Below are 19,892 nucleotides of genomic sequence, written 5' to 3'. Positions count from 1 at the left end.
CCTAAACCTGCTTAGGAAGCCATCATCAAAAGGACATTAAAGTTGCTGTAAACCTGAAGGACATCATCAATCTTAGCTCAATGTCTAGGAAATGCTTATTTGATAAATTGGATGTTGAACGTAGTAGTCTAACTAAAAGCTTGAGCAAACTTGCTCAAAGCATAACTTTTGACAAGGAATCCTTAGATTCTTAGTGTATTAGTACACTTTTGTGTGTCTCAAATTGAGCTTTTGCTCAACATGTAATTACATCTTGATTATGAATAAAAATTTCTACCGTTTCAGGGGAAAAAAAGAACTAGATAATAGCTGAATTTAATTATGAACCTTTAGTTTTCTAACTTTAATTAAATGATTTGGTTATTGAGTGCTCAATTGGCCACTCATTAAGCGGGGTTTCATGTCTCTTTTTTTTTTTTGGAAAAAAATGTCTAAATGTAGAGAATGCATTAATTATAAATGTATGTATTAAGAAGGTAAGTTAAGCATAATACAAGTGTGTTAATCAGTGACTATTTTAAAAATCATAAATGAAGTCACTAATCAAAATATAAGGACATTACAAAAGAAAAGTATAATCAACATAAAAAAGTCAAACTGTCATTGTCACAATGACAATTTAAATTGCTATTGTATTAGAGATCCGCGTTTTCAACAAAGGCTATCAACACTTCATTACTCCCAAAAGCAAGTTCTAAAACTATTTTTTCTTTAGAAATTCGTCTATTGTATTTTTAATCTCCAAGTATTAACATTTAAATAATTATTTTCATTCTAATTAATTATTTCTCTCAACATCTAACTTGGACATTTTATATTTATGATTTGTTGATATGTTAGCTTACTTCCAAATTGAATCGAACTTATTTGTTGGAGTTCTAAGATAAACTTTCACAAAAAAGTGAATTTGCTTATAATTTTTATTAAAGATTTGTCCAAAGCATTAGAGCTCTGGTTATGGTATTTTAAATTAGAATTTAAGGTTTATGCTGCAAAGTACGAGTTTGAAATTATTTTCTGTTGAATTAATATTTCCTTTTATATATGGTTTGTTTAGTTTGTTATAATTTAAGTCAAACACAAAGGATGAATGACATAATGCTAAAATAAACACAATTACTACTACTATTTTTTTTTTTAAAAAAAAGAGGAAATACTAAACTTATCTTTTCTTTTAAATAAAGAAGTTTATAATATGTAAGAGTGAACATTAATCGAACCGAAAAAAAATTCAAGAATATAATCTGGACATTAACTTTCTTTAACAATTTTTTTTAGAATATATAATCATTTTCAAGAAATTTCAGGTTTTATTCTCTACTATTTTCCCTGCTCAAGTATTGTATCGCCAGAATGGACCGTCAACTCCAGCCATCCGGTTACAAAAGTTTAGCCGCCGGTTCCAACTCTCCCTTCATTTAATGCACTCGATCTCAGGGTTGTTTCTTCTCCCCATCAAGAGCAAAAGTCCGTTTCTCTGCCAAAATGAATACAATAGCCCGGGCCAAACGAGAGGTCACAGTCATCATTGCGAGCATAGGAGAGAGGGTGGATTAAATGATTTCACACCTGTTCCTTCCTTCCTAAAGGCCAAGGGAGGCTGTCGCTGTACCTTCCCAAGCAGACGGCTTCCCGCACTAAATTGAACTATCCTATTCGACATTTCATTTTCGTCCCACGCACGCCTTCGGAAAAAGAGTTTCACGTGATATAAAATCGAATTTTAATTAGTTCAATCGGATTGATCACCCATTTTAATTAGTATATATAAAATCGAATTTCTTTTTCTTTTTTTTTTTTTAATAAAAAAGATCTCCTTCTATCTTGTCATGATCCTTAGATCTCAATCATATTCCTTTTAACCAACCATGGAGGAGTGTTTTCAGGCTAAAATTATACTACAAGAGAACAGCATTACAAGAGAAGAAGGAATAGTCCCAAATTAAAAGGAAGAAGGCATCAACAAGAATAAGATTTTACTTGCCTTGCATGCTTAACTAATCTCTGATTCTTTGCCTTTTCATGATTCCACCCACGTCCACGACCTCTTCCGGTCTTCCTTGAACAAAGCATTTCTCTTCATCACCTTGGGCGTCCCAGCCTTAATCTTCTCCACAACCGCCCATGTATTCTCAGCATGAGTCCAACCCGCATTTTCTTCCACAACCACCATATCCACAGCATGATACCCATCGCCCTCGTTTCCCCCCCCAGCCACGTCCATCCAGACATGACCAGCCGCAACCAGTTACTCCACCCAAAACCAGGCCTCATGGTAAACACGGAGGCGAAATTCCCCCACCGCACGAGCCAGAGCAGCAACAAGGGCAGGGCCAACAGCGGCCATCTCCTCTTCCAGTTCCAGTGAATACTACAGGCAAGACTAGACCTGTAGCCTGGATAATTGCTGCATTTTGTACTCTGTTTTGGATCACAGTCATAGTGGCAGGTCTAGCAGTGCTGATCATCTATCTAGTCTATCGCCCAAGGCTTCCAAAATTCGACATCTCAACGGCAACTCTGAATGCAGCCTATCTTGACATGGGGTATCTTCTCAATGCTGATCTTACTATACTAGCAAACTTCACCAATCCAAACAAGAAAGTGAGTGTGGACTTCAGTTATGCGATAATGGATCTTTATTATGAATCAAACTTACTAGCTACGAGATATGTTGAGCCCTTTACGGCACATAGGGCTCAATCCATATTTGAAGATATTCACATGGTCACAAGTCAAGTTAGGCTTCCCATTGCCCAAAGTCAAGATCTGACGAGGCAAATGAGCAGTGGAAGAGTGAATTTTGTCGTGAAGGGTCTGTTCAGAGCAAGGTCTAATTTGGGTCGAGTGCTGAGGTATTCTTATTGGCTGTACACCCATTGCACTATAACAGTAACTGGTCCTCCCTCGGGCGCATTGATAAGCAAAAAGTGCACAACAAAGCGGTAGAAGGAAACTTGACAAAGAGGTGAAAATTGGTGAGCTGAAGAATCTATTTCGTGGGAGAGCCTAGTTTTAGAAATGGCTGATCTGCTGTTTGTCATTTTTCACTTTTCGCATTTTCTTGGTCATGTTCTGTGTTTCTTAGACTTTGAGACAACTTGGATTTATATTATTGTCATCTAATCCTTTGTTTGAGTAAGATTCGATACAAGTTGACATCTTCTACTGGAAAAGCATGTCAGGAGGGGCTTCTTTCCAACTACAGTGTCTGTAATAACTCTAGCTAATTAGATCAGGCATTCCAACAGGAGCAAATGCTACTGAAAGATGCCCAATACATCCGATAGTTTGATTTTCTACGTAAGATTTTCTTCTTTCCATTCAGCTCGTACTCTTCCTAATCTGTTTCGTCTGCCAACAGTTGCCAAACTGATGAGGAGGGTTATTTCCTCACCGAAGTAGAACACATTGCACATCTATTGTAGATCTACTTATCAAAGCAGACCAGAAACTGCAATCTGATTGTATTACTTTTGCCTCTTATTTTGCGAAACTCAAAACCATTATTAAAATCTGCATAATTATGTTTACCACTTCAAATTCTCTGGAGGTTTCTCCTCTGTGTACTGACAAAAAATCGACCAAGTACAAATTGCTTACAATTTGAATGATCTCTCTCCACTTTAAGATCTTCGGCATTGATGTCTAGTAAAGAAGGGATGCCCCAGAGCTTCATGAGCCGTCATCCTTTGCGAAGGCTCATTCTTGAGGAGCCCTTGCAGGAGGTCAACGAGATCCCCAGCCGAATGATCACTAAATTCTGCAATGCTAATGAACTACAAGTAGAAGCGAGAAGACCAAAAAGCAGGATCCTCAAACACGGTACCATAAAATGAAAAAGAAAAATACAAGGGAGACAAAACTTGACGACCCACCAGAAGGCGTGGCAGCTTCATCACAGCTTTGATACTTTTCCTGGGGGTTACAAGTACCACAATTATTGGAGTAGGATTACGATTCTTTTTTTTTTTTTTTCTATTTTTTTTAAAAGCAAAAATAATAAACATTTTCTTAAAAAATAATCATGAGAAGAGTCAAAGTCTACCTCTTCGTACAAATTTCTCAGCATGTCGGCTGCATCAATCAAGTAAAAATTGAACCAAGGAGAGCCAACCATAATTCTACAAAAAGATATGAACTTCAGCCTCAAACACAAACAGGCCAGGCCACTCACTCCAATCTTTTCTACATGTTTTGTGGCAAAGGCCATCCACTCTTTCCATCATGGCCAGGTGAAATTTAGCGGGGAAATTGTCTCGTTTGACATGCATGTGACAATAAAATTAACCATCTTAAATAGTTGAACACCAATTACAGTGATCATTTATTTATCAAAAAAAAAAATACAGTTATCATTTAATTTCCACTTGTAAACCAAAATTTCTACTCTGTATTGGGTGAAAAAACGTGCAATTAGTGTAAGAGGTTGTATGACATGCAATTGAACTTAAAACAATCGTAGACGTCTCCTACCGACATTCAACATTTTAAATAAATTTTCTATACATCAACACTTATAATTTTGTAAAATTTAAATTTTTAATAAATGTTCTATGCATCAATATTTATAATTATATAAAATTTAAATTTAATATTTATATATATGTGATGAATTCAAAGCAGCACATACATACATCGCTTACGTATTTATTTATAATACAAGAAAAATATTATTTTGAATAATTTACTGTTGAAACTAACCCAAAGAAATTCCAATCCGAGTTGGATCACTTCTCGTCCCACTGCCGCTAGTGTACCAACGCCGCCATTTCCTTCTGTATCTCTTCCATAAAATTCTTCATACACTGATACACTCTCAAGGAGCAACCCACAAATATATCTCGCCATTGTTAAAACGTGCTCTTCCTTGATTCTCTAGATTCTTGATCAACATATCTACGATAGAAAACACAGAAAGTTAAGGGCAGAACCAAACACAAAAGACAGCAAGAAACTATTATCACTGCTGTATGTCAAAGACGTATATTGACAATAGTAATTGTAACTATTATCACTGCTGTATCAACTACGAGTACTCAGGGAGGCACAGTGAGGTAGCAAATCCATTGCAATGGCCTCAACTTCGGAAAAAGCGACGCCCCTTTTCCCTGAAGCTTCTATCTCCGCCTCTGCCACGGCTGCCAGCCGTGAGGTCTGGACCCCGGCTGATCACGCTGAAATCCCACAACCAAAGCAACCTTCCCCTTCTTCTGTGAAAGCCATTGTTGAGTCATCTGCCCCAGCTTCTGCTTCCAAAGGTAGAGATTATGATTGCTGTTACTGTGTCAGTGATTATGTAAATTTGTGAACGTGTGTCGGCCATGATTTTGTAGAAAGGAAAAATGAGGGAAAAAAGACTGGTTCTTTTTTACTAGCTACAGTAGAATATGTTGACATTACCTTTTCTATCTTGGTGGCTTTGGTATCTGTTACTTTCTTTGTTTTGTTTCGTTTTATTCTAAATTTCTGTTCTTTTTCTTTTGTATCTGACAGGTTAAACTCGAATTTATAGCTGGATTTTTTATTTCCCCCATTCTTTTATGAGTTTTAATTTAATTTATTTATGGTCTTTATTTTGAGGTGTAACTGTGAGATTTCAAACACAAGATAAGTTAGATCAAGTTCGGTATTATAGCTTTTATAGGCTCTAGGGATAGCGTACTAAGCTAAGTTGGATTCATTAAGTTGGGATTCTTCGTGTTCATCAAATAATTCTCCCTTAATGTATATTCTGTTGAAGTTTGAGGTGAAATCAAGATCTGTGATGCACATTGTTGGTTGACCGTAATTCCTTTTGGATGCTGCAGGTACAGGTCTACCACTACCAAGCATGTCGAGGGCTCAAACCCGCCATCCATTGGATCCTTTAACTGCTGCTGAGATCTCTGTGGCTGTGGCAACTGTGAGGGCTGCTGGAGCAACCCCTGAGGTCATTAATAAAATTATGACAGTACTTTTGCCCTTCCTTAATTCTTTATTTGTCCTCTTTGGCTTTTGTACTTAGCTTTGAGGTTCTGTTCATAATCAGGTGAGAGATAGCATGCGATTCATTGAGGTGGGCTTGGTGGAACCGCCTAAAAATGTGGTTGCTTTAGCTGATGCATATTTTTTCCCACCTTTCCAACCGTCACTGTTGCCCAGAACAAAAGGTGGACCTGCAATTCCTAGTAAACTTCCTCCCAGGCAAGCTAGACTTGTTGTTTACAATAAAAAATCAAATGCGACAAGCATCTGGATTGTGGAACTATCAGAAGTTCATGCTGTGACTCGAGGGGGTCATCACAGGGGCAAAGTCATTTCCTCAACAATTGTTCCCAATGTACAGCCTCCAATGGTATGCAGTACATTTTGGTTTCTAGAACAAAATTGAGGTATCTAATTCCCCTTTAGCAAATTCACATCACACGAAAAAAATACATTTATGTCATCTAAGAGTTCTTTATACAGGATGCTGTTGAATATGCTGAATGTGAAGCTGTTGTGAAGGAGTTTCCTGCTTTTCGAGAAGCAATGAAGAAGAGGGGTATTGCGGATATGGACCTTGTGATGGTTGATCCCTGGTTAGTCATTTGATACCTCTTGTTTTCTCTATTTATCCAACTACTAGGCCTCTCTTGATCTGCAGGTTTTTCATTTCGTTGATCATCTAACTGTCAAACACACTTTTATGCAGGTGTGTTGGTTACTATGGCGAGGCTGATGCACCTAATCGCAGACTTGCTAAACCACTCATCTTCTGTAGAACTGAAAGTGACTGCCCCATGGAAAATGGTTATGCCCGTCCAGTTGAAGGAATCCATGTATTGGTTGACATGCAAAATATGGTTGTACTAGAATTTGAAGATCGTAGACTGGTTCCCCTTCCACCACCTGATCCATTGAGGAACTATACGGCTGGTGAAACACAGGGTGGTGTTGATCGGAGCGATGTAAAACCTATACATATCATTCAACCTGAGGGTCCGAGTTTTCGTGTTGATGGTCATTTTGTTCAATGGCAAAAGGTACTTTGTGGTTGCAAAATTTTGCTGCCAATAGCTGAAGTCAAATAATGAATTATACATGCAAACTAATTATCTACCGGTTGTGCCTTCTGCTTGGCAGTGGAATTTTCGGATTGGTTTCACCCCTAGGGAGGGTTTGGTTATTTACTCTGTTGCATATGTTGATGGTAGCCGAGGACGTAGGCCTGTGGCCCACAGATTAAGTTTTGTTGAGATGGTAGTTCCTTATGGAGATCCAAATGATCCACACTATAGAAAAAATGCTTTTGATGCTGGGGAAGATGGACTTGGTAAAAATGCTCATTCTTTGAAGAAGGTCAGTAGGGCGCCTTGTGATGAGTTTTTGTTCTTTTTCTAACCAGCATCCTCTGTTGTTGAGTCAATTTCAAATTTCAGTAACTGCAAATGGTGTATACAACTCACTGTAAAGCAAATATTGCAGGGTTGTGACTGTTTGGGATATATAAAGTACTTTGATGCACACTTCACGAACTTTACTGGAGGTGTTGAAACAATTGAAAACTGTGTTTGCTTGCATGAAGAGGATCATGGAATTTTATGGAAGCATCAAGATTGGAGGACAGGTTTAGCTGAAGTGAGGAGGTCACGTAGATTGACAGTATCGTTTATATGTACTGTTGCAAACTATGAGTACGGATTCTTCTGGCACTTCAATCAGGCTAGTGACAAACTCCCTTCTTCTGAACATTGAGGGCAGTATTATAGCTTCATTTTCAAAGTTTGTTTCTTTGTCATGTTCTGTATTTTATCAGAAGTGTATAGCACCAGCAAAACATTTGATGAGGTTTTGTTTCAACGTTATATATAGGTCCTCAGAGTACTTTATGTGCTGTTAGTCTAACACATTCATACTATTTTAACTTATTTTAAATCACATGCTACCTCTCCTCTTGAAAAATTTACACATTTTTATCTTACCATCTCTTGCTGCAGGATGGGAAAATCGAAGCTGAGGTAAAGCTCACAGGTATTCTCAGCCTAGGTGCTCTGCAACCTGGAGAAGTTCGAAAGTATGGAACAACCGTTGCGCCAGGATTATATGCACCAGTGCATCAACACTTTTTTGTGGCACGCATGGACATGGCTGTTGATTGCAAGCCTGGAGGAACTCATAATCAGGTTTGGTTTTTGAGGCTTTCAGATCCTTGCTTATATCCTCAAAAGTTTTTCTATATTTGATGAAAGACAAACTTTTCTGGATAAGTACCTTTGCAAGTTGCCTGTTGACTTATCTAACTACTTCATCTTTGAAATTTCTGGGGGATACTATAGACATCGCAGTGGAGTTTTAAAGTTTACATTGAGTTCCACTAAGTTACAATATCATCATACCCATGGCTGTGAAGAATATCGGAGCTAGCATTTACCTTAAGCCTTAAGGCTCTCGCCCAGAGTTTTTCTGATTAGACAGTAAAAATTGCCCTTCTTAGTGGAGTTTTCAAGTTCTTTTATATTAAAGTTGGACAACCCTCGTTTGATTTGTCATATCAACTGCACTAGTTAAATGCTACTAATAGTTGTCCTCTATAAAAAAGAGTCAACTTGATTTTACTGGTGGCCTTAGACTCTGCTTTGGCACTTCATCCTGGAGAGAAGCTTTTGGATTCTTTTTAGTCTTTTAAATTATGAGATCTTTATTAATGGGTGTTGTGATAGGTTATAGATTCGCATATCTGGCATAGAAACAAGATTTACAGTACAATGCTGGTGATGCTTTCTATTGTTGAGTGCATATATTTTTGAATGCAGGATTCATGTTATACACATTTAAATATCTTCACAAATGATTTCTTCAACTTAAACAGCAATCTTCTTTCAGTATGTTGTACCTATGAAAAATCAGTAGAGTGTGGACGAGCTAACGGGAAGCACTTCTCAATTTTATAGGTTGTTGAGGTAAATGTCATAGTTGAAGAACCAGGAGACGATAATGTTCACAGCAATGCATTTTATGCTGAAGAGAAACTGCTCAAAACTGAACTGGAAGCAATGCGTGATTGCAATCCTTCAACTGCTAGGCATTGGATTGTAATGTTTCCTACTTTTTCTATGTATTATATAACATGATGCCATAATCAATTTGGAGATTTATGTGGAAAATACAGCTTGTGCTAATAATCATTGGACTCTAAAAAGTGGTTAATCTTGGCTCATATTTTGGTGGGGGAAGGCAAATTGTAGAAATTGGAGTCAAATCTTTGAGATTAACTCATTGCTTTCAGATTTTGTTACTTTATTGGAGATTAATATGTTCATCAGCCTCCGCTCATTGGAAGCTTGCTGTCCTCTGTTTGTTGTCGATGGAAGTAGATAGTAGGTGTCTGCTATTTTTTTTTGTTAAAAGGAGATAATGTTACAAAAATAAATAAATAAAGGTAATTAATTGCTTGTGATAACGTAAACGGTGGCTCTTATGATGAACGCGCTAGCTAATATAACACATAATTCGCAAATCTGTATATGAATGTGTTGCAGTTCAATGTGAAACTGCTTTATGTGCCATATGTTGTTAACTTATTAGGCTACTTACATGAGATGTCGTTGTTGTTTGTTGGCCTTAAAAGTTCAGGTCAGGAATACAAGGGCGGTCAACCGTACTGGGCAACTAACAGGCTACAAACTAGTGCCTGGTTCAAATTGCCAGCGACTGGCTCGTCCTGAGGCAAAGTTTCTAAGAAGAGCAGCATTCTTAAAGCACAACCTTTGGGTCACCCCTTACTCACATGATGAGAAGTTTCCAGGAGGAGAGTTTCCCAATCAAAATCCCGGTGTTGGAGAAGGGCTGGCTACGTGGGTGAAGGAGAATCGACCACTGGAGGAGACCGACATTGTTCTTTGGTTAGTAGTAGATAGATGAGGCATTCAGTTTCCTTCAGGTTCCTATGACAAACTGCTTTTCTCCTGGTTATTCTTCTCCGTTGTGGCTCAATTTCTTGACTTTTTGCTAGAGATTGGCCAGTAAAATGGAAAACGAGTTTCCAGAATTAACATGAATTTCCATCCTCATAATTCTAATGAAATATGTATGGTGTGGCCATCTATTTTAACTCTCCTACCAAACATTTGCAGGTACGTTTTTGGAGTTACACATGTCCCTCGCCTGGAAGACTGGCCAGTCATGCCAGTGGAGCACATCGGCTTTACGCTTATGGTATCAATACTCTGATCACTCTCAATGGTAGCAGTAAAATGTTGCTTTCATTCCTTTCTTGCTTGTACAAAGTCTCAAGCGTTGAAGAACTTCCAGTTTGCGCGTTAATATTCTAAAGCCACTCGTGTTTGGCATGGTTGAACTTGTGTACCAAAAGAACGATCAAATACAAGAATCCTGACCAACTGTTTAGAAACTGAACAACTTCAAGAGATTCCCAACTCATAGTTTGTCTCCTTGTTTTGTTTGTCTTGCAGCCTCATGGGTTTTTCAATTGCTCACCAGCCATAGATGTTCCTCCTAGCTTGTGTGACTCAGATGTGAAGGAGAACGGGATGATAACAAAGCCATGCCATAATGGACTTGTTGCCAAGCTTTGAGAGTGGTTATGCCTTTTGGATTCTCCTCCTCGATTTTTAAGAAAATAAATAGTTTGCTCAATCTTTCTTCAGTGCTAGTGTTAAGGGCGGGCTCACCCAATGTGTGTGTAATTTAGATAAAATTAAAATAAATTAATATTATATGATTTTGTTTCACATAAATACAATTTATGTAAATGAATTAAAGACTTTGATTTATAAGGCTATAGTAGTTTGGCAGTTACAATATTTAAGGCGGAAATAAGTGGTTATGTTGGTAAAATATGATTAGGTAATTTAGGTAAAAATTAGTTTCTATAAGGATATAATCAGAAATTCAAAAGATGATTAAAAAAAAAATTTACACCTACTGCCACCCTGACACTAAATCATTTAAACCTCCGCTAGCAAAAAGTTGGGGTTAACCATTTTGCTGTCGGAAATTTGATCACCAACCTAATTTAATTTGGCCACCAAATTTTGATGCTGCCTGCTCCAGGATTATGCTAATTTAATCTGATTGAGAATACTCATTTGATGTGAAGTATCGTTAATTCTGAGGCGTTGATGCTCTATCTTATTCTTTTTTCTTTTTTCTTTTTCTTAAACAAAACTATTTTGTTCAGTAGTTTAAGAAGCTTCTAGGTTAAGCAAAATTTGATCAGACCCATGAACTGGTATTCAAATTAATTAATTGAATCTACAATAGATATATATTCCAGAACTTTCCCAACGACTCAAGAAACGAGAAATCCACTAAATCTTGAATAATTGTAAGATACTTCACGGTCTCCGCCTCCCACTTTCGCCCCTTTTGTTTGAGTTCGTATGCATAATTTGTCTTTGTGTAGAATGTAGCCACCATCCTTAGCTTCCTCTCTCAACGTGCAAAATGTTGAATTAGAAGTTGATGCTAAAACTGCTCTAGATTTGTTCAAATCTGCTGATACCTCAACTCTTGAGTGTGCTTCAATTATCTCTCATTGTAGGTTACTGATCTCTACTCTACCGAAAGTCACACTTAGACATGTTTACCGAGAAACTAATCAGTGTGCTGATATATTAGCGAAACTGAATGCTCAACAACATACAAATTTTGTATGCTATGAAAGTGTTTCTCTTGATTTGAAAAATCTAGTAGATACAGATATTAAGAGAATTTGCTTTTCTTGTTTTGTACATATAAAAGTTTTTTCAATATACAATCCCTTTTATTACAAAAAAAAAAAAAAAATGTAGCCATCCAGGTAACTTGGATAGGTATAAATGTCATATAGGATAAAAAAAAAGAAAGAAAGATCGACATAGTCTAAAAGACAAGAAACAAATTTTGATCTTAACAATTTTGAAATTTTATGCTAAATAAGTGGTACCCAAAGAAGACCTTCCCAATTGAAGCCATGATTTTTTAAAAAAAAATTTAAGGATCCCATGTGGTCAATTAACATACTAACTCGTACACGTACATGCTCACCACGTCACGTAATTAAAATAACGGTCGCATTAAATTGCAAACTAATAAAACTACGGTCAATTGCAAAACCGTCTCCCCAAACGGTAACTAATTTGCAGTTTAACCCCCTAATTTATCAATTATAGCGGTTCACTGCCTTGTGCAACTATTGTTACTTTTTTTTTTTCTTTTTAAAGCAGGTGTGGTGGGAATTTAAGAAGCGGAGAGGAGGAAAGGATGGATTAAACCTAAGACCTCTAATTTCAAGAATTTTAACCTTAATCACAACACCAATGGCTCCTCTATTTATGTAATTAGTTCATGACACGTTACTTAAATCAATTCAAAATTGGCTTGGAAGGAACTACGTGGCAATCTTAACCTCTAACAAACTAACCAAATTTCAAAAAAAAAAAAAAGGTTATTTCTTCTCTCCCAACTATCATCGCCAGTGACATGCATTCTATTCTGGTGAAAGCAAAATTGATTTTACACAATTAGTTTTGAATTCCTAAATGCACCTTTTTAGCAGGGGTTAAATAGGCATAAGAGCAGAGCTGAACGTATAATGTCATGGTAACGCTAACGCATCAATCAAAGCACAATAAATTGAGTCCTATAATATATCCACCAAGTGACCACGTAACGTAGCAAACAGCTAGAATGGGTAAATATTTTGTGGCACATTGCAACACAATGATAATACGTGGGGGCATTTTATAATCAACCAGTAAACCAAATGAACAACCAAGCTTGCAATCCTGATCCCCTACCTAACCAACTCCCTAAGAAATGAATAATTAAAAAAAACACACACACACAAACCAAAATCCAAAGCCCCCTACCGCGACGGTTGCACCATTCTCCAAACCCACAATTTCCCAGAAAATCACACCAACATTCCGTTCCATCCCGCCAGAAGCAGAAGGAAAGCACATGGAAGAATGACGGAAAGAAAACGTAAATTTGTCATCCCTTCCCAGCCAATCACAAAACGCCCAACAACATTAATTGACCTCATCCCATAATGACAAAACTACTCCTGCCTTGCTTTCTTTTCTGGCTGTTTTATGTTTTATCGGTCCATTCCTTCCCACTGCTGAAACCTCAGTCTAACCGTCTAATTCTACTCTACAACGCTTTTAACAACGTTTGACTCACATATGACTCGTCAACCCAACCCATGACCTTTCACCGCCACCACCACTACCCCCCGCCGCCGCCGCCGCCGCCCAACAGCAACAACAACCAAATTACTCCGCCTTCTCAATCACAAAATCACCAGCCCCACCAATTTATTCATCTCCCCATGGCGAGTAAAATCGTAAAACCACCGCCACCACCACCGCTACCAGCACCAGTAAAAACCCTTGATGATGAAAAGGAGCAGAGTATCCAGGAGTTATTGTCCTACATAATATTCTTAAAGGAGCGGATTAACCGGGCTGTCATGGAAGCCAATTCTTTCAAATCCGAGTGTTATTCCCTATACAGTTTGGTCGTGGATATTCTTGGAAAGCTCCCCAACGACAAGCTCCGCAACGATGCCTCAACTGGTCCAGGTAAACTTTACGAACGGCCCATCAGAAGAGTCATGGAGGAGGTCGCAAAGCAATTCGAGAAAACGCTAGCCCTCGTGCGGAAATGCAACCGCGGGGGTGTCTTCCGGCGGCTCGTCAGCATTGTCTCGGCCACTGATTTCAAGAAACTCCAATCTATGCTTGAGAGTTCCATGGCTGACATTACATGGCTGCTTAACATCTTTGACGGCGGAGGGGGTATTATTCTTTCTCTCCCTCCAATTGCTAGTAATGATCCCATAATTTCCTGGGTTTGGGCTGCAATTGCTTCTTTGTATATGGGACAAATTAATGATAAAATTGAAGCCGCCAATCAACTAGCTTCACTAGCTAAAGATAACGATAGGAACAAGAAATATATAGTTGAAGAAGGTGGGATTGCTCCGTTGCTGAAATTGTTGAAGGAGAATTCTTCTGTTGAAGCTCAAATCGCTGCGGCCATGGCCCTTATACATTTGGCTAACGACGACGACAGGGTTTGCGTGATTATCAAGGAGCTTGGCGTCCCAGTTATAGTCCAGGTTTTAGGGGATTCGCCTATGAGGGTTCAAATTAAGTTGGCTAATTTAGTTGCTAGAATGGCAGGATGTTCACCGCTCGCCCAGGAGGATTTTGCCAGGGAGAATGTGATTAAGCCACTCGTGACTTTATTGTTGATGGATGGTTATATGGAGGAGGCAAGTTTGAATGTCGGGAAACAGAGTTTTCACGCAATTGTGGAGATTAATAAGGAAAGAGAGAAGAATCAGTTGCACAGGCCAGCCTTGGGATCATCTTTGTCTATGCAATCCTCTAATGGGAGCAGTAGGGGTGGACATCATAAGAAGGACAGGGAGAACGAAACTCCGGAAGTGAAGCTTAGGTTGAAGACTAGTTGTGTTGAGGCATTGTGGATGCTTTCTAAGGGTAGTGTGTTGAATAGTAGGAAAATAACGGAGACTAAAGGGTTGCTTTGTCTGGCTAAGCTTGTTGAGAAGGAACAAGGTGAATTGCTGTATAATTCCTTGATGACGATTATGGAGATTACGGCTGCTGCTGAATCAGATGCTGATCTCAGGAGGACAGCTTTTAAGACCAACTCTTTGGCTGCAAAAGCTGTTGTGGATCAGCTATTGAGGGTTATTAAAGAGTGTGATAATCCAACTTTGCAAATATCAGCGCTAAGGGCAATTGGTTCCTTGGCCAGAACTTTTCCTTCGAGGGAGACGAGGGTTATTGGTCTGGTGGTCCAGCAGCTTGGTCATCGGAACCTAGATGTAGCAACAGAAGCTGCAATTGCTCTTGGTAAGTTTACTTGTCGTGAAAATTTCCTTCGTGCAGAGCATACAGCAACGATTCTTGAGTTCAATGGCACCCAGCCCTTAACGAGGCTGGTGCAGGGCAACGAACGGTCCCTGTTGCATGGTTATATTCTCCTTTGCTACATCGGATTGCATGCTAGGAACAGTGAGGATTTGGAAAAAGGAAACGTGTTGCAAACACTTGCACTAGCAGAGCGTCAAGCAGCAGTTGGCCAGCATCCTGAGTTGAAAGAATTGATCGCTGAAACTGTGACACACTTAAATTTGTACCTCCAGTGCTGTGTGATTCAAAGGCCTTAAAATTCTTTCTTCTGCAACTAAAAGATATTGAGTAGCATTGTATAGCCGTGGATGAGTGGTGGTTTTAATAGTTCAGCCATATTAAATTTGCATTAGTTTTTGTTCCTATTGCCCTGGTGTGCATGATTTGATTTTTTTTTTGCGGGGGTTTTAATTAGCGAAGAAAGGCAATCGTGAGTGGTGGTTTTAATATTTCAGGCATATTAAATTTGCATTAGTTTTTGTTCCTATTGCCCTGGTGTGCATGATATGATTTTTTTTTTGGGGGGGGGGGGATAATTAGCGAAGAAAGGCAATCGTGCCATCTCATCAACTGGATGACCATTTTACATGATACTACAGCGTTTCTCCCTAATGAATTTCTTTTGAGTTTCCTGGTTACCTATTATGCAAGTAGCTTGAACATGGAAAATCTTGACACTAGCTTTGGAATCAAATTTCTCTCTTGGAGAATGACAGCTGCAACCTTATAATTGCGTTTTTGCCAGCCTTGAAGAGAATATGACGAGTGTTAATTTGACATATCACTAACTACGAGTGTTGGCAGCATATCAGAAGTTTGGCTGAAGGTTTTGTTGCCTGAACTATGCAGGTTCGCATGATTCTTATGTGCTTTTAAAAGCATAGGAATCATACTGACGAGGTTTCAAAATGCATATGCTAATGAATGAAGGTCATTGTCCCTTCCTTCGGGGATATCCGATAAAATTGGATATCCGACACAGAGAAGCAAGGGCTTTCGAAAGTAAAGAGCTGTCATAAAACGGGAACATGGAAGTTTTGTATTGAAAAGAAAGGTGCGTTTAAATTAAAAAAAAATGTTTTCAGTTTTTTGTGCTATTGACCAGAATATAGTAGAAAGATTGTCTTGTCTTCTCGGTGCAAGGAACTCAGTTCTGTTGATTTTACTCTTTTTTTTTTGAATCTATTATCATCATCTAAACTTACACCTAGTTCTATTCTAACTTATACTAACAAAACTTACACCTAGTTCTATTCTAACTTATACTAACAGGGTGATCCAACAGGGTCACGGAAAACCAACAAAGACTAAACGACCATCAGACCATACGGGTTCATTAAGCACTTATATGGATTTTAGAGAAACCACCTTAACGTGCATTAAGCCACACTAAGGTTATGTTGATTTTACTTGCTGACAGGAAATCACATGATGCTAGCTTTTATCTCTAAACATCAATGCCATTTGGTTTGGATGCGGGAATAGTTAAATTCTGAGGCCAAGATAAACAAATCTTTTATGCCGCTTGATAATTTTAAGACAGCAGAAATATTGGATGTGGTGAAGAAGGGTCCGCTAAAGGTTATTGGCGTGTCACCACTTTACTCTAGCAAGCCCATATTGTTTCAAATATCATTTATCTTCTTAGCCTGCGAGTGTTCTTTGCCATTGGCACATTTAAAAAGGGGAAATAAAGAAAGAATACATCCTGCTAGATGACGATTCTTCATTTCTAAAATAATCAACATTTAAGGATTAAAACGCAAAAAGAATCTAAAGAAACTTCTAACCCATTGTTTAATACCCGTTAGTACATTTACACAGGCCAGAGAAACTTGTTTGATGATACCTATTTCCGTTCAGATTGAAAGAGTAGCTGCAGATCTACGAGGACTCCATAATACATTATTATCCCGGGATCAGGTAACAGTCTCCCAAATTCTCTTCTTTACATCTCATTTAAGTTTTGCAGACAAGACACAAGACACCACAAAATTTATCTACTAAGCTATATTACAGCAGTTTATTAACAAAGGCGGCACTAAACAGTTCAGCGAGATGAAGGCAAGGCACGCCAATTATCAGCGAGATGCATGACTCGGTCACGGGAAGGGGTAGACATCTCCTGAAGTATAACGTTTTTCACGGAAGTTGCAGCTGTCTCACCAGCTCGCTTCGCAAGCTCCAGGTACACCACAGCCTTCATCATGTCCCCTTCCTGCCCAAGTAGTAACATCCAATTACATCATCATATATATATTTTTTTGACATTTGCACTAATATTGTCATGATAATATTAGGAAAATATTCTCTGATCTATTACTCTTTTATCTCTGAAGATAATCCTATAACAAAGTATTTTAAGAAGCATGTATGGCACCTACTGAGAATAGCAGCAGCCCATACTCAAGTTGAGCTTTGCTATGACCTCGATCAGCTGCCCGCTTCATCCACTTTCTTGCTAATCTACGACATTGCGCCAAACCTTCACCAAACGAATAGCACAAGGATGTGTTATACATAGCACGCACATAGCCACCTTGAGCAGCTTGCTGATACCACCGTGCCTGTCAAACGAGGAATTCATCAGAAGAAAGGAATTTCTCACAGCAACCTCATCATTAAACTAGCATAAATTCATTCCAGAATTTTTAATCACATAAATCATCTCCAGCTACACGACCAAAAGAGAGCTACTTTCATGAACCTAAAAGAAATATAAAATTGTTTATCTACAAGTAGGACAAAAGAAAAATTAAAGCATTTATAAATGAATCAGCTTCTTCTTCCCATAACAAAGCAAGTAGATGCTCGGAAGTTAAACTAAGGAGGAGTTGCCCAATATACCTAGTTAACATCGTCTTGGAAAGGAGAACAACAGAAATTTGAAATACAATGCCCAATCAGAAAACAGTATGACCATGAAAACAGATCAAAAATTGAAATACAATGTAGAAAGCTCAGTTAAAACAATAATCATACCGCTTCCTGTAGATTCTGATCCAACCCTCGACCTTGATGTAGACAAAGTGCAAGTTGGTATTGAGCACGAACATGGCCAGCAAACGAGGCTTTGTACAGCCATTCCACCGCCTCCTTGTAGGATGGTGGATCAGCTGCATGAACGATTATGGTCATAATGGTTATTATCACATGCCAGTGTTGAATCTATCAAAGAACCACAAGAACTATTAGTTATGCGAGCAGCATGCATCCAAAGATGGATAGGCAAATATAACAGTAGAGAGACACCAAGCAAGCAACCACTCAGCCTTTTGCTGGATGCGATTCTGATATAGTGATACTAGGATATAATATCTCCTGATGAAATCCCTGGAACTACGAATAATCAGATGTCTCTTATCGTTGTTCTACTTTCGATGCAACCTTTTTCTTGCCTATCATCTTTGCTTGCTCAAGAAAGGCCCAGGGAAAAGGGAGCAGGGAAGGCAGCAGTTTTTCTAAGTATTATGACACAGATACATACCAGAATAGGGTAGGACATCAAAGCTAGCAAGGCAATATCTGTAATTGCTTTAATGTTTTGCAACTAGTAAATCACCAGCAAACATTTTACATCAATAAACTAGTGTATTTCTCAATCCAACCCATGATATTCTCAGCCTAACTTCGACAGTAACTATAATAAGGAACCATCTACTGCATTACTTTCAAAGACTTCACTGAGGCAGAAAAAGAATCCGAGAGCAGAAGTAGTCAGAGATAAGCTGTGAAAAGACAACTTCCTTAAACAATCAAGGACACCAGTAGTTGAATTACATCATCAAGATTGAAGATTTATATCAATTAATCATACCTTTGGATATAAAGCACACTAACAAGCAACAAGTTAACTCATAACACCTCCTTACCACACAAATTCAACGACCAACCCACGACAACAGCTTAAAAAGATGAATTAGAACCTCAATCTTGCATTTTATTTGCATGAGCAAAAAATATTGAAATTCAACCATAGCACTGTAGCACTACCTTGCAAGTAGGAAATACCCAAATTGCACTGGCCATTCGGGTCACCAAGCTCAGCAGCCTTCGTATATAAAGCAATCCCCTTTTCTTTCTTCCCCATCTCCCAATAAATCAAGCCGGCATCCACCATGGAGGGCGTGGACCCACGCGCCGCTCCTTCTAGAAAATATTCTAAGGCCTTATCGACGTTCGACCTCAACCCACCTCGCCCATGCTTATACCGCTTACCCCACCTCAGAAACATCATAGCTTGCCTCAAGGGCTGGAGGGCGTCCCTCCAAGCGTGGCAAACCAGCGACGCAGCCCGTAAATTGGGCAGCGAGAAAGACGCGGCGATTTTCTGCACTAATTCAAAAGGGAGCAAAGAGTAATCGTATTGCTGATGTTTAAGGTTGTTGGAGACATGGGTTTTCGACGAGGAAGAGGTAGATTTCCTCGTGGACCCTGAGGTATTGGATTTGGAGGAAGAGTGGTGGTGGTGGTGGCGGCGGCGGTGATCGGATTCTTTTCTGGTAAAGGGCAGGCCGGTAAAGTGGGGAGTGTCCGATTTGGAAGGCCATGCTTCCTGCTGCTTCATTGGTGGTGGTGGACGGCGGAAGGGGATGTAGCTGCCGGCTACGTAAAGTCCGAGGTGGTCTGTCAGGTGGACTTGAAAAATGAAAGGAGGGAGTGGGGAAAATGGTTAATTTTATAACTAAACTTTTTTCTTGACAACGTCGATTTAATCCGTAAGTTTTATTTTTGATTAATTTGATACTTAATAACTTATACTTATTTTGCGGTTCCAGTCAAAGAATTCTGCGATGCACCACTGTCTAAAATCAATCACTTATGAAACTGTAACAAAAATTGAAAATTTCATAAAAAATCGTCAAATAAAACCTTTAAATTGTACAAAAAATTATCAAATAAATTTTTTTTTATATTTAATCGTGTAATCTTTTATACGATTTACTTGATTTATTACAGTTCTGCACAGATGTTCCC

The 19,892-nt window shown here is 38.6% G+C and overlaps 4 protein-coding genes across 9 annotated transcripts; 3 read left to right on the top strand and 1 right to left on the bottom strand.

Moving 5' to 3' along the window:
• The first annotated feature begins 1,873 nt into the window (after window positions 1-1,873).
• On the top strand, window positions 1,874-3,307 carry LOC113718912 (NDR1/HIN1-like protein 26). The gene has a single exon (XM_027243842.2). It carries the CDS (start codon window positions 2,125-2,127, stop codon window positions 2,947-2,949), a length of 825 nt encoding a protein of 274 aa, XP_027099643.1. The 5' UTR covers window positions 1,874-2,124; the 3' UTR covers window positions 2,950-3,307.
• Window positions 3,308-4,714: 1,407 nt separating this feature from the next.
• LOC113718911 (amine oxidase [copper-containing] zeta, peroxisomal) lies at window positions 4,715-10,765 on the top strand. Of its 4 annotated transcripts, none has more exons than XM_072072814.1 (12): window positions 4,718-5,261; window positions 5,811-5,932; window positions 6,032-6,337; window positions 6,490-6,563; window positions 6,677-7,007; window positions 7,108-7,323; window positions 7,450-7,686; window positions 7,962-8,147; window positions 8,916-9,056; window positions 9,598-9,866; window positions 10,098-10,179; window positions 10,437-10,765. In XM_072072814.1, the coding sequence occupies exons 1-12, from the start codon at window positions 5,075-5,077 to the stop codon at window positions 10,557-10,559; spliced, it is 2,274 nt and encodes a 757-aa protein (XP_071928915.1). In that variant the 5' UTR covers window positions 4,718-5,074; the 3' UTR covers window positions 10,560-10,765. The 4 variants fall into 4 exon arrangements, with proteins under 4 accessions (XP_071928917.1, XP_071928915.1, XP_027099640.1 ...); XM_027243839.2 differs by having other exon boundaries at window positions 6,451-6,563; XM_072072815.1 differs by lacking the exon at window positions 4,718-5,261 and adding an exon at window positions 5,553-5,727 and having other exon boundaries at window positions 6,451-6,563.
• A 2,083-nt stretch (window positions 10,766-12,848) lies between these two features.
• Window positions 12,849-15,267, top strand: LOC113719479 (uncharacterized). The gene has a single exon (XM_027244677.2). The coding sequence runs from the start codon at window positions 13,175-13,177 to the stop codon at window positions 15,170-15,172; it is 1,998 nt and encodes a 665-aa protein (XP_027100478.2). The 5' UTR covers window positions 12,849-13,174; the 3' UTR covers window positions 15,173-15,267.
• Window positions 15,268-16,689: 1,422 nt separating this feature from the next.
• LOC113719355 (F-box protein At1g70590) lies at window positions 16,690-19,612 on the bottom strand. Of its 3 annotated transcripts, none has more exons than XM_027244562.2 (4): window positions 18,909-19,610; window positions 17,898-18,031; window positions 17,300-17,482; window positions 16,690-17,133 (listed from the first exon to the last, which is right to left on the bottom strand). In XM_027244562.2, the coding sequence occupies exons 1-4, from the start codon at window positions 19,480-19,482 to the stop codon at window positions 16,966-16,968; spliced, it is 1,059 nt and encodes a 352-aa protein (XP_027100363.1). In that variant the 5' UTR covers window positions 19,483-19,610; the 3' UTR covers window positions 16,690-16,965. The 3 variants fall into 3 exon arrangements, with proteins under 3 accessions (XP_027100363.1, XP_071928734.1, XP_071928733.1); XM_072072633.1 differs by having other exon boundaries at window positions 17,898-18,083; window positions 18,909-19,048; XM_072072632.1 differs by having other exon boundaries at window positions 16,911-17,133; window positions 17,296-17,482; window positions 18,909-19,612.
• Between the last annotated feature and the right edge of the window lie 280 nt (window positions 19,613-19,892).

This window comes from Coffea arabica, chromosome 11e (assembly GCF_036785885.1).
Source record: "Coffea arabica cultivar ET-39 chromosome 11e, Coffea Arabica ET-39 HiFi, whole genome shotgun sequence".
In the NCBI taxonomy this organism is placed as follows: Eukaryota; Viridiplantae; Streptophyta; class Magnoliopsida; order Gentianales; family Rubiaceae; genus Coffea; species Coffea arabica.
This window is presented reverse-complemented; position numbering and strand designations above follow the sequence as displayed.

Coding starts and splice junctions, on each gene's coding strand:
- LOC113718912 (XM_027243842.2), top strand. CDS start 2,125: ATGTATTCTCAGCATGAGTCCAACCCGCATTTTCTTCCACAACCACCA.
- LOC113718911 (XM_027243839.2), top strand. CDS start 5,075: ATGGCCTCAACTTCGGAAAAAGCGACGCCCCTTTTCCCTGAAGCTTCT. Junction 6,564..6,676: donor CTTGTGATGGTTGATCCCTG/GTTAGTCATTTG, acceptor ACTTTTATGCAG/GTGTGTTGGTTACTATGGCG. Junction 7,687..7,961: donor TCTTCTGGCACTTCAATCAG/GCTAGTGACAAA, acceptor CTCTTGCTGCAG/GATGGGAAAATCGAAGCTGA.
- LOC113719479 (XM_027244677.2), top strand. CDS start 13,175: ATGACCTTTCACCGCCACCACCACTACCCCCCGCCGCCGCCGCCGCCG.
- LOC113719355 (XM_027244562.2), bottom strand. CDS start 19,482: ATGAAGCAGCAGGAAGCATGGCCTTCCAAATCGGACACTCCCCACTTT. Junction 17,483..17,897: donor ATCAGAATCTACAGGAAGCG/GTATGATTATTG, acceptor CTCGTTTGACAG/GCACGGTGGTATCAGCAAGC. Junction 17,134..17,299: donor ATGGGCTGCTGCTATTCTCA/GTAGGTGCCATA, acceptor CTACTTGGGCAG/GAAGGGGACATGATGAAGGC.